General features: G+C 40.9%; 1 protein-coding gene across 1 annotated transcript in view; it reads right to left on the minus strand.

Moving 5' to 3' along the window:
* bmp1a (bone morphogenetic protein 1a) overlaps positions 1 to 12,723 on the minus strand; it is a 38,732-nt gene that overhangs the window by 6,474 nt on the left and 19,535 nt on the right. Inside the window, exons 7-14 of the mRNA XM_015019891.1 lie at positions 6,525 to 6,649; positions 4,431 to 4,546; positions 3,732 to 3,834; positions 3,183 to 3,299; positions 2,720 to 2,865; positions 2,433 to 2,628; positions 2,107 to 2,232; positions 725 to 885 (exon numbers count right to left, since the gene is read on the minus strand). Coding sequence (XP_014875377.1) covers positions 725 to 885; positions 2,107 to 2,232; positions 2,433 to 2,628; positions 2,720 to 2,865; positions 3,183 to 3,299; positions 3,732 to 3,834; positions 4,431 to 4,546; positions 6,525 to 6,649 — 1,090 coding nt within the window. The remainder of the gene's footprint in view (positions 1 to 724; positions 886 to 2,106; positions 2,233 to 2,432; positions 2,629 to 2,719; positions 2,866 to 3,182; positions 3,300 to 3,731; positions 3,835 to 4,430; positions 4,547 to 6,524; positions 6,650 to 12,723) is intronic.

Here is a 12,723-nt window from a genome sequence, read left to right on the forward strand (position 1 = left end):
GAAACAACGCATGTGATAAGCTACGGCAAGGTTTGACTGGTTTCAACAGATAACAGCTCAAGATAACAGCAGTCCAACATCATCAGTCATGATAGAAAGCATATTTCTACCTGGCAAATAAATTAGTAGTAGGTGTAGCAGAAGAAGATAAAAAATGCTAAAACAATCTTAAAACAGAAGGACACAAAACAAAGACTCTTCCAATTATCAGCTACTGGGTGATCAAAGGAGGTAAAAAAAACATCTTTGTGGAGACAAGCTATCAAGAAATGAAGAGGAATTCTTGAATACTGTGCAATGGTTCGGGCTGGAATACCCGATCAGAGGTGCCAGAAATTAGTCGACAACTCGATGCAGATGTAAATAATGGTTCAGGAATTCACTGTGAATTTTTTTAACTTGTACAGAAAAATGCAGATATTGCTGCATTTTTGATCAGCCTATGATTCCTTTGTCTTTATCTTCACTAGCAACATAATACTTTAGATTTTCTTTTGAACAGGCATTGTTCTCAATCCCTTCGTTGCATATTGAACTAAAAGCTAATGTAAGAATTTTGAACTTTACTCACAATTGTAAACACATTGCTGTTATTTTGAGCAGAGCTGTATAAAACAACAGGCAGAAGAAGAGGAAGATTATCTGCTGTAACGTTAGAGCGGACGGATGACCGAGCTCAGAACAAACCCGCCCCGCATGGACTGATAAAAACCCCAGTTCTCACGTCATTGCCCTCGGTCTCGAAGACGTCAAAGAGCAGAGTGATGCGGTACTGCGTGGGGGCGACCAGCTGCCAGATGCAGTTCTTGTTCGGAGGATACTCTCTGGGCCAGCCTGGGCTGGTGATTGAGCCGTTCAGCTTGGTGATGAAGCCACCGCAGGCAGCTGGACACAGCACAACATGGGAGGAGGCACGGAAAAACTGTAAGACTCAGAAACAGTTGTGTAGAAAGAAAAAAATATTTCAACTTGTTCCCTGAAATTTCGACAGGAGAAAAAAAAAACGGAAACAAAAAAAACTTTACGATCTTCCTGTAAAGATCTTAGCAGCTTTCTGTCAGCTCCATGACGCACAATGTTAGAAACTGTGGCACAGGAGCCCTCACCTGACAATTCCTGGCACAAATAAATGTGCAGTGTTGATCCTTAGCAACTGCAGCAAAGGCTGTGTTGACACATGGAGTTATTAGATGTGGGGAACGTTGGAGTCATAAAAGCAACACTATGAAGCTATTTTTACCAGCCTATGCAGACACTAGATTCTGACTCAGTTTAGGTTTTCACTACATGTAAGAAGAAGACTAAATATAAAATATTATTTCGTGAGGTAATGAGCAGTATTTCTGCTGCTAATGCATTTGTCAACTGAAGTAGCTAATGGGGATTTAGCAATGCATTTAAAATGCATTGATGCTCGAAAAAGTGTTAACACTCAGACATTCTTCAAAAGCTGAAAGTTCAATAGATTTTACAGCAAATTTATGTGATAAACACAAATAGCACATGTTTGTGAAGCAGAGCTGCAACTGAAACCAAATGCAGTTTTACAGTGCTGATTCAAGGCCTAAATATAAATGCTCCGCTTTTTACTTGCAATACATTCTGAAAACATTGCTTCATTTTGCACTACTTGTGCATAATTGTTGAGCCATCAGATAAAATCTCATTATATACTTCGAAGGGTGCGACTATAATGTGGGGAAAATGTGAAAAAGTTCAAGGGGTATGAATATTTTATCGAGCCACAGAGAATAGCATTGCTGTCCACGTTTTATCTCTGCCTCTTATTTAAACAGCCAAGATGGAGTGACACCTGTCTTCCTCCAGGGGCAGGAATGAAATAAGTGCTTAGACGGCGCTTCTTGCAAACCAGCATTTAGCTCCAAAAGACAACCTATCATTTAAGACAGAAATAAAGCTTGAGTTGTTCTGACACAAATCCCTAAAATCGCAGCGCCCCCACCGGTGCAGTCCTCTCTGCTGGGATCTTTTCAGGTGTTTACGAATGACTGTACTTATTGTATTTGGGTAGCTAAGTGTGTGAAGAGCTTCAGGATGTAAATGACATGGTGAGCGGGGCTGCTGGCCGTCCTCCCCTGTACTTACCCTCACAGCTGCGCTTGTCAGCCGCCAGCTCATAGCCCGGGTCACAGGCACACTTGTAGCTGCCTAGCGTGTTGACACAGCGTTGCTCACAGCGACCGTTGTCCGGTTTGGAGCACTCATCCGTCTCTGGAAACACAAAGACATGTTAGGGACCTTTAGGCTGGGGCCCCCTCGGTTCAGCGGAGAAATCGTCCAAAACAACACGAGTCGGTCAAAGCTGGTCACACGGAGCAAGCAGGACACATATGAGCAACGAACGATTCCTGGAATATCTTGGATTTTTTTTCCTGGAACAGATAGGATATAGGCCCTCTCTGACCCTTTACCTTTGAAGAAATTGGCAGCAAAGCCTGCTTTGTTGACGGAGCCATCTGAAACAAATTTCATCCACAGATGGTTGGAGCTTGTTTTAATGTCATCTGGCTTGTCGTATCCACAGAAGCGGCCCAGCAAGGGGCTGGTTTCAGAGAGCCCGTCACGCACCTCCAAGTAGTCATAAGCACAGCTGTCATGTCTTTCAATCTACGGATAGAAGCGGAGTTTGGAGTTGAGGAAGGGGCAGATTGCAGGTAAAATAATACTCGAGTAAAATGAAGAAAACAGGAGAGCATACCTCAAAAGACTGGAAGGTTAGACCTACGTGGAAGCCCTGAGTAACAGAAATCTTCCATATGCACACTTTGTTGGGCCGGTAGTCGTCAGGGTAGTTCGGGGACTGAATCTGACCATTGTCCCTCTTCACTTCGCCACCACAGATGGCTGCACATAAAAAAAAATCATCATTTAAAAAAAAAAGGTCTCTTAACAGCAATATGGTTTAAAAAGGCAGCAGAAAGTTAAGAGTGCAAGAGCTATAAACACACATCATCCATGTGCAAAATGTGGAAATAGTGAAGCTGAATGTGAAGCCAAAATCTGGTCAGCGCAACATAATGTTCTTGACACATGAGCGTCAGAGAGGCCAGAGGAAGGAGGCGAACGTTGCTGCAGCAGCTTTCGGCCACATTTTTTAAAAACGTGGCTGTGATCTCAGTCAACATCCGACAACCAGGCACAGGAAAACAGTCGCTGCTAACCCTCGTAGACGGCGGAGAAGCCTTTCCCGACCCAGTTGCTGCTGCTGCGGAACTCAATCCACAGTCGGCTGTCGGTGGAGATGATCGGCTCAGGCAGCTTGTCGCCACAGAATCGACCTGGGTCAAAGTTTAATGTGCAAAAATTTAGCTGGACATTAGAGTGTCATGAATCATATAAGTTTTACTCAATGAATTTAATGAAAGAAATGTTATGTTGATGAAACTGTAATCTATTGACTTGTTGTTTTTATAGCAGTTTTGGTTTTTACATCTCTGAAACTAGAGATGCACCAACCAATCAGAGTTTTTTTCCTAGTACGGTCAATGTCTATTTTATGTTTTCTTTTGAGGTCTGATCTCCAAAACCAATCTTGATTGATTGCCTCAACGCAAATAATACCACGTCTGACAGTAGCTGCACAAAAAGCAGTTTCCAGGTTGTTAAAAGCCAACTCTGGAACAAAAGAATATCTTGTTTTCTACAAATATCTTTGAATTTTGGACCGCTGGTCAACAATGTCTCCCCAGTTTCATAATCTACAAACAGACCTTTGAGAGGTGCCTTCCTCCAGTATCCATCGCGGATCTCCACATGGTCGTACCAACAGAGGTGACTCCTGTACAGATCCATGGAGGTGAAGTTCAAGATGATCTTCAAAACATAGAAAGTACAGTTACTAATGTGGATTGGATTTGACTGGACCGTTCTAAAGTATGAATGTGCTTTGATTCAAATTATTTTGATAAACCTCTAAAGGCAAACCTTTACAAACCTAAAATGCCAACTAATAATAATATTTGTGAGTAATAAGGAAATTATTAGGAAAGCAATTAATCAATTTCTTTCTCCTTTGCCATCATGCACTACTTTGTGCATAATTTCATACATAAATAAAACACATAAAATGTGTAAAACTTTCAGAGGTGTGAGTATTTTCCTCAATCCTTGTAAATTTTTTGATATCCTGAAGTTTGACTCTTATGGTGACAGATTAGGGCCAGAATAAGAGAGCTTATTTTTCAAGTTATGAAAATAGTCATGATATTGTGACAGTCAACATACTACCAGAAGAAAGTCATAACAATACTAGAAAAGTTATTTTAATGAAGGTAAAGCTTCAATAGTTATCAGCACTTGGTGTGACCAACTCATCTAGTGTGAGAGGCTCTTTCTTCAAAACAGACAAGTTGTTTGCAAGTTGTGAGCCAAGTCCGACTTAAACACCTCAAAGTTGTTACTGTCTGTACCTTTTCCCCCGGTGTGACTGATATTCTCCAGATGCAGTGCATGTAGGCCGAGTATCCGTTAGGGAAGCCAGGGGAGGAGAAGTTCCCGCTGCTGTCCTGCAGACTGTCCCCGCATTCTATGCACAGAATGAGCTGAAGGTCAAGGCCAGCCGACAACCCGACTGCAAACTGGCTGTTCCGAGGTGACCCCGTCCTCCCGTAAACACACACACACACTAAAACTTTGCTTCAGAGACAGATGCTGGATTAGATCACTGGATGTGACAGAAAGGGCATCGCTTTAATGTTTATAGGCACATCTGCTGATAATATCCTCATCCTCACTTCCTCCCCCCCCAGCCACTCCAGATGATGATCACACAAAGTAGAAGAGTGTGTGTGAAACACTGTTTATGAGCATCCTCTGAAAATAAACCTGCTGCTCTATAAATAATACAGTCCCCTGGGGGAGGTGATGCATTATGTACATGTTGCCAGTGGCAAAAAAAAAAAAAAAAAAAAAAAAGACAAGCAAACAAAATAAAATAATAAAAAGAAACGGCCTTTAGTTTAACTGGAAACATAAGCATTCGAGTGTGCATGGTTTTATTCCAAGCATCGTCCACAGAGCCTCTTGCCAAGTTGAGGAAAGATGCATTTAAGTCACAAAGGAACACACAAAGAGTAGCTGGCTGTCTTCAGCTGTCCATCCCAAGAAGCGTTAATGAATTCACAGCTAACTCTGGCTTATTTTACCTTAATACCAGCTAGGAAAACATATTTTCCTCCTGGACATTGTGTGTAAGCTGTAAAGCTACCAGCTGAGCTTCCAGCAGAGTGTGATCATGCTTGGCAGACGTCTGCCAGTCTTAAACCAATAACCAGGGATGACAAAAACTCTGAGGAATGCTTCGTGAAAGGGAGATGTGGGGCTCTATAAGAATTTTCCCCAACAACACGTGGAGAGACTCGATCACTGCCTCATCCTCCTCGACATGCACCACGTCACTCACTCTTCCTCAGGAGGCTGAGTCAGTCGGGAGTAATGGGGCTGAACGCTTGCTCTAAAACTTCACCTTCGTCCTGGTAAATATCAGATGAGCCGGTCCATCTGTGGCAACCAGCCCCGGGTTTATTTGTTGTGATTTAAGGAAAGATTGAACACATGCAAACAAAATTGTTTTTTCCATGACTTGTGGGAAACTGTGACTGGGATTTCTTAAGGCTTTTTAAAGGTCACTGCCATAAAGGCCATCATTCATGAATGATGGGTGTCCATTCAGTAGATTCTCCTACCTGAGCTGAGGATCTCTGCAGCTCCTCCAGAATGACTTGGCTGCTAATTAATGCTCTCTGTGACCATTTTGACAGTTTATTCGGACAGTCATGTCTTTGTACGTTTATTTGGGATATTGTTTTATAACCTAATCTTTGACAGAACAACAGAAAGTATACTGAGAATAAATTGAGTTAAGCTAGACTCTAGCAAATGGTTGCAGAATCTATTTTGAGTAAAGAGGATAAATTCATGCCACATTTTCAGATTTTCATTTGTAGAATTAAATTAATTACTTAAGTCATCATTTTACTTCAATTATGGGGCTACGTGTCTATTACGTAAACCCCAATAAGGAACAGGGAAGTCTAAGGTTGTAAAGTTAAAGTGAGAGAGTGTGTTTGCCAGGCTCTGTACATCTGTTAAAGGCGTAAAATCTTTTTTAACTCACCAGTATTGAACTCCCTCTTTCTCATCTCTGGAGGTATAAACATGCTGTTTGGCCAGTGGAAGAAAGGCAGGCTTAGTGAGCAGCTACACTTTATACACTGTACAAACAGTGATTTACAGACAAGCTTCTGTCTCCAAAAAGGAAGACAAAGCTGTTCTTTTTCATCTGTTTCGGGGAGAGGTTTCACCTCCCCCTCTTCTCATGGTTGTGTTTACACTCCTTCCATCCAGGGAGACTTATACAGTGTAGCCAAGGAGACACACCATTTAACAGTAGATGTGCACAGAGTTAGCAGCGTCAAGGGAAAGCTACTCTCAGGTTATAATGTGTAAGCATGGAAAACAAAATAAAGGCACACAGGAGGCAGGATCTGTTATTTTGACCTTACTCGAGCATTTGTAGAGTTTGCGTGCCTGTGCAATATCGCCCTTGCTAAGTCGGGTTCTCTGGCCGATGGGCGGTCGCACTCCGTTCACGTCGTAGCGTGGCAGGATGGTGTCCAGGAAGATGCCTCTGTTGTTTGGGGAGAAACAGAATGATGCCAAGAGATGCTTTTAACTCAAACAGGCAAGCACTTCATTCCAGCATACATGCACGAAACAAAAACACTAGCATGATTTATCTATAAAAATCATAATAATAATAATAATTGTCAAATTAAAAGTCAAAATACATGAATTAAAAAAAATTAAATCACAGAATGCAGAAAATGGCTACAAAAAGGCACTAAAAGTGTAGAAGCCATGCAGTACTTAATTCGAGATGTACAGTAAGTAAAGCATGTTTAAGATTAGCATAATTTTTACCATTATTACAAGCTAATGAGCATAACTGACTAAGAATAACGATGTAAACAGGTGCAGCTGGGGATCACCAGCGTAAAAAAAAGAAGGTGAAGGTTGGGATAATAAACAGAAGGGGCCCTAAAACACAGCTCTGGAGGACACCACTGACAGCTGGTGAAGAAAAAATTAAACCAGGCTTGTAAGGAATCAATCACACTTCATACATTGTGCAAATTATGAATTTTGTATATGAAAAAATATGGCTCTGAGATAAGATTCACATGTTGGTATTCCATCTGAGTTAGCATTTTAGAGCTAAAAAATACTTGGAAACACTTTATTTGACGGGTTGTGAATAAGCATGTCATGACACCATCATAAACATGACGTAACACCCGTCATGCACATGAAAGTCTTCATGAAGATTTATGACTGTTGTCAAAAAGTGTCATTTGGTAAATCATGACACTTTTAATACAAAGTTGACATTATTCAAAATGTCTTCGTTATGATAACTTGTCACTAACCAAGAAATCATGATCTGACATAAATTTGTTATAAATGTATTACTGATTAAACTTTAAAAATTATGTAGCTTTATGTTATTTAAGCTAAATAACAAGTGGACATTCTCAGTTTTTTTTTAATTATCATTATTAAATGTCTACCTTATGTGTTTTTGTGATCTACAAAATTTTGCTGGAAGACAAACCAAGGTTTCTTTGAGTTTTTAAACTTTCTACTTTTTCAGACGTATCAGTCAATTTCTGAGTGCTTGAATTTTAGCCATAGAGACAAAATATCACATTATTCCACAGTGGTAAGGCTGCAAGTATGGAAACTACAAAAGATCACAGACCATAAGGAAAGACTAGTAATGAATGAACTGATGGCTGGAGAGAAGGAAGAATTGATGGATGGATGGACAAAAAGAATGATATGAAATTCCACTTGCATCTTTTTTAATGATTTTTTTCCCCCTCCAGTTTATAACAGACTAGTTGGAGCAGCTTTGTGCATACAAACATCTATCACATGGTGGAAGAAAGAGGGAGTAAAGACTGGAAAAGAAATATTTTCTGCTACTCTTTTTTTTTTTGTCCAGACTTTTCCACACTAATCAAGAGTAGAAGAGGGACTAAGCTGTTTGTCACAGAGATTTAAAAAAACAAAAAAAAAACAACCCTAGATCCTTCCAAACGTACGTCTGGGCCTACACCAGGAACCTCTTCAGAGTTACTGATTGACCGTACGGAACAACATGAGCTTTGCGTACAATTCACTTTCTTCCTTTAAATGCAGACCATAAAACTGATCTATTTGGGTGTCTGTTAGCTTAAAAAATGTATACTAGAACAGTTTGTGCGGGAAATAAACGTTCTCTTTGATTCAACTGCAGTAACTTGACAGTTTGATAGTTTATCATCTTCATTTTTCCAAGTTTTGGCCAGGACAGGCTTGGCACGCTGACCGTTCCCATGGCGACATGCCTACCAACGCCAGGCATGTGCAAACAGAGCAGCCTTTGGACTCTGCCTGCCTGACTGTCTGTGAGTCTCCAGGAGCCTGTTAGCTGGCTACTGATAAAAAAAAAAAGAGAAAAGGGACGCCACTCAACCAGTGTCAGAACAAATAATGGGAGCACTGGCTGATCTCTATTTGAGTTGGCACTGGTCCATCCTCCTGTCCTGAAAAATAAAATAAAAAAATATCGGATGGGGGAAACACAGGGGCTTTGGGTCGGAGACTAGAGTGTAGACAAAACGCGTGAGATCAGCCCTGATCGTCCCCAGGAGACAAGGCAAAACATCAAGACGAGCCATGAAATCTTCCGAACAACACCCGCAGGCAGAAACTCTGGCTTCCCACGGTGATTTACTGTAAAACACTGTGCAAACACGCCGGCTAACAATAAGGCAGCACAGAATGACACTGGCAAAGGTAAATCAGCCAATCAGCACTTCAGAAAAAGTGCCTGGAATGACTTGAGAAAAGCTAACAGGGTGTGCTATTACAGCGGTGTGAAACGTTCCCCAACAGAGCCAATCGTTCTCTGATTCCTAAGCACTCTTATTGATTGGCATGGCCCCATGAATTAGAGCAGGAACGAAGTTACACTGGAAACCGAGCAGGGGTGGATTACCTCACAAAAGCAACCGATTGGCTCTGTTTGGCAGAAAGCTGGAGGGTATTCTGCAAACCTGGAAGATTAAGAGGTTAAATCCAGGTCTTGACCCACGAGTGACTTGGAGTGCAGAGAGTGAATACGGAATCAAATCTTTCACCAAATACCGCCTTTCACAAAAGTTGCTATAAAATTGAGTGGTTGTCCTCTATTTCACTACCAAGGATTCAAATTAACAACAACAAAAAAAAAAAAAAAAAAAAATCAAACTTCTCAAAACAATAACCATATTTCACTGCTAATCTGCATGAACTAAATACTTAACCTGCATGTGGAGGCACGGGGGCCAGACAGGAATTTCTGTACGTTGGCCTACATCCAGCCTCAGCGTCTGTTTAGACAAAGATTCGCTCTCCACTTCCCAGAATCCATTTGCCACAAGAGCACAGCACTAGATGTGGGAAGAGGCCACAACAGCGAAAGGGTAAACCCAAAGAGGCTATGATGTGGAGTATATGTACAGCTGACAGCGAGGGCTGAGCAGGAGCAGCCAACAGCTGCTTCTCATATCAGACGGAGGAAGCGCTGATCATCGTCTGGGCTGCGTCTTTTTGCTTTGCCGCCGGTCTTGCTTGAAATTTCGAGATCAGATTAGAAATGCTATGATGAACAGAGGTGCTGGCACTTTTCTGAAATTGCCCGCGTTTACTGAAGAAGCACAGTTTAAGCCCTCGACCTTCATTTGAAGTTAGAATATCGCAGCTTGTACATGGCAATGCTGCAAGAAGTCGTTGTGCAAAAGGGTGTGTTTATAATTACATTAATGAATCATTGGTTGAGTGAGAGCCAGCCTCTCTGCAGAGGTCCGGTTTGGCTTCGCCGTCACCCAGCTGGTAAGTTAAAATGTGTGAAAAACCTTAAAATAAATTAATCTTTTATGGTGGCAGCTTAACCTCTTGATGAAAAACTTAACCTTTAATTTGAAACTTTTAAGAAGCGGGGGCTGGGGGGAATCATGAGTAAGGAACTTGTTTTATTAAAATCATCTAGTTAACACTTCATAGCAGCCTTTATTGAATATTTTCTCCACTTTCTTTTTGGAGCTACTAGAAAACTTGGGTTTCTATAAATTTTAAAAGGTTGTGGCAGGCAGACAAAGACAGATCAGCGCTCTCTCTCTCTCTCGCTCTCTCTCTCTCCCTCTCTCTGTATGTGTCTGGCAAACCATGTTTGTGCTGATTTCTGTGTTTGTTTTGGGTAATTATTTTTGCTGAAAGACCAAATGCTGGACCAGTTCCAGTTTTTCTTGGGCAGAGCCAACAGAAAGGAATTGCGTGCCAAAGGGTTCATGGTGCTAAACACCATAAGAGGGATGCCATTAACAACGGAGGTGAAAGACGCCCACAGCATCAGAAATCCTCTACCGTACTTAATAATGAACATGAGGGACTTATCCATTGCTTCTTACAAAACAAACCAAGAGTGTTTTATAAGAAGTAAGGAGGTAATTCGGCCGTCTGATTCATCCGTGTTGCAACAGGAACAAATCTGTACCAGGGAACCGGTGCACCATCGGTCTAGTGGTTGTAATGGAGATTGGGTGAACCACGGTGCCACTCTTTGCTGTAGTTCTCCAACCAATAATCTTTCTAGATTTGCTTACCTCCCTGACCATCTTTCTGACCGTCTGTGGTGGCAGGATAAACACGGCTGTTCCTGTCTGTCACAGCTCTAGTTGTTTCAGTCTTTTTAATTATTGCTCTGGTTGTATATATGAACAAGTTTAGGAGGGTGGCCTGATGGTTGACATAAAACTTCATTTTTTCTCTATTGAAGAGTTGCTAGAAGAAGCATATTTATAACACAGGAAAACATGGAGTCACGAGTAGCTAATTCAGCTCTTAAACAATCCCATTAATTTAAAAAGGAAAAGTATAAACTGCAAAAAGTTTATTGTGAAGGAATTGTTAGGAGAGCTAAGGGACAAAATAATAATAAAAAGAAAATCCTCCAGCCTCTCCAAAAAAAGAAAAACATTTCTTATTTTTTTATCATCCAAAACAAAAACAAAAAATGAGTGAGATGATGCTACTTTGAACACTCCTGTGAGAAATGACAGCAGGACATCTTGCTCAGTTGTAGGTTTCAACAGAGAGCCAGGAATGAGGTTAACTTGGTAAAATCCAAGATTTCAGTAACACTCCTCCAGAATCTAGCTGACGTATTACAGCTATTTTGTGAAATCATCAATTGTAATCCACGATGCACACATTCAGAACCAGGTGGAAGCAACTTTAGCCAATAAACTTCAATGAACTTCCTCCACTTCTGCAGACGAATGTGTCCGGTTTAATAACTTGCACCCCGTCTGCTTTTAATGCGTTTCCCTTATAACACCTGAGTGTTTCAAAGGTGCCGAAGCGCTTTGCAGCAAACGCTGCCGAAATGAGTTCCTATGCAACCATCCGATTCATCATGAAGGCCTGTTTAAAGAGCTTCCAGGACCATAAAGAGGTGTTTTATGGGACAGGAGCAGAGCTTTAACAAGAAGCTTCATACCACCATGAAAGAGGTGTAAAGACATGTTGCTATGATGAAACAGAGCTGCTGCTGCTGCTGCTGCTCAAATGCATCAGCTATCAAGAACAGAACAGCAGAAAATCCTGATTTTCCCAAAATTAATAAAAAAAAATAGAATAAAAATGATAAAAAAAAAACTGATTTATCACCCAGCTCTAACTAGTCACGCACTACGCAAATAAGACTAATATGGAAAATTAGTCAGAAGAAAGCCAAGAGATGTTTGCGGATTTCAACAAGCCGTAAAGGTGAGTAAGCAAGCTTGAGGAAGAAGATGAAGGTGACCTAAATCCAAAACACTCCATCCTCACTGTGAAAACAATGTAGTGGCAGCAACGTGCAGCGAGATATTGTTTAGAAGCTGCTCAGAGTTGATTTGAAGGTGATGGTAAAAAGTTTGAGATTGGGATGGAGCTTCACGTTCCAGGAGTTGTAATGTGAAAAAGCATTAAAAAAAGTTCAAGGGTGTGAAAACTTTTGTCAAGCACAAAAGTTTTCACAAAACAGGGAAAACTTGGAAGTTTTCCCTGTTTTGGGAAGTGGTAAATGGATCCAGACAAATCCAATTTCTCATTAAATTTCACTTTAACCTATGTGCTTGTAATTCCAGACATGTATGCAACTTGAGTTTGTCAAAATACTGAATGAATCACATTAGTGTTCTCCCATAGGAACTGCAGCGTAAAGACAAAAAGGTCAAAAAGCGGATTCAGAAACAGAGTGGGATCCTTGTTTCACATCGAAAGGTTTTTAACATCCTCTACTTAGATTCAAATATATTTTTTTCTTCCCAACACTCTAGTTTATTACATGAAGTAAGGCAGAGAAGCAAACACTCAGATCCAAACCGACTTTGAAGAAACAAAGGGGCTTTTTTTTTTTTTTTTTTTTGAAAAAGCAGGATTACCTCAAAAAATGTGTTTTGCTCGTGATTTATTACTAGAGAAGAACAGAGAGTTCCATTATTGTCTTTTCCCAAGATTTGGGAATTTTGCCAGATTACTCAGCAGTAGCCTGTGGACACAGAGCTGGTGCGTTACAGATCGAGACAAGTCTTTCAGCAATATGCGCTGAAATGGAAAACAGGGCACTGGGTT

Source organism: Poecilia latipinna, unplaced genomic scaffold, assembly GCF_001443285.1.
Source record: "Poecilia latipinna isolate Pla-1442-1.1 unplaced genomic scaffold, P_latipinna-1.0 Scaffold82, whole genome shotgun sequence".
Lineage (NCBI taxonomy): Eukaryota > Metazoa > Chordata > Actinopteri > Cyprinodontiformes > Poeciliidae > Poecilia > Poecilia latipinna.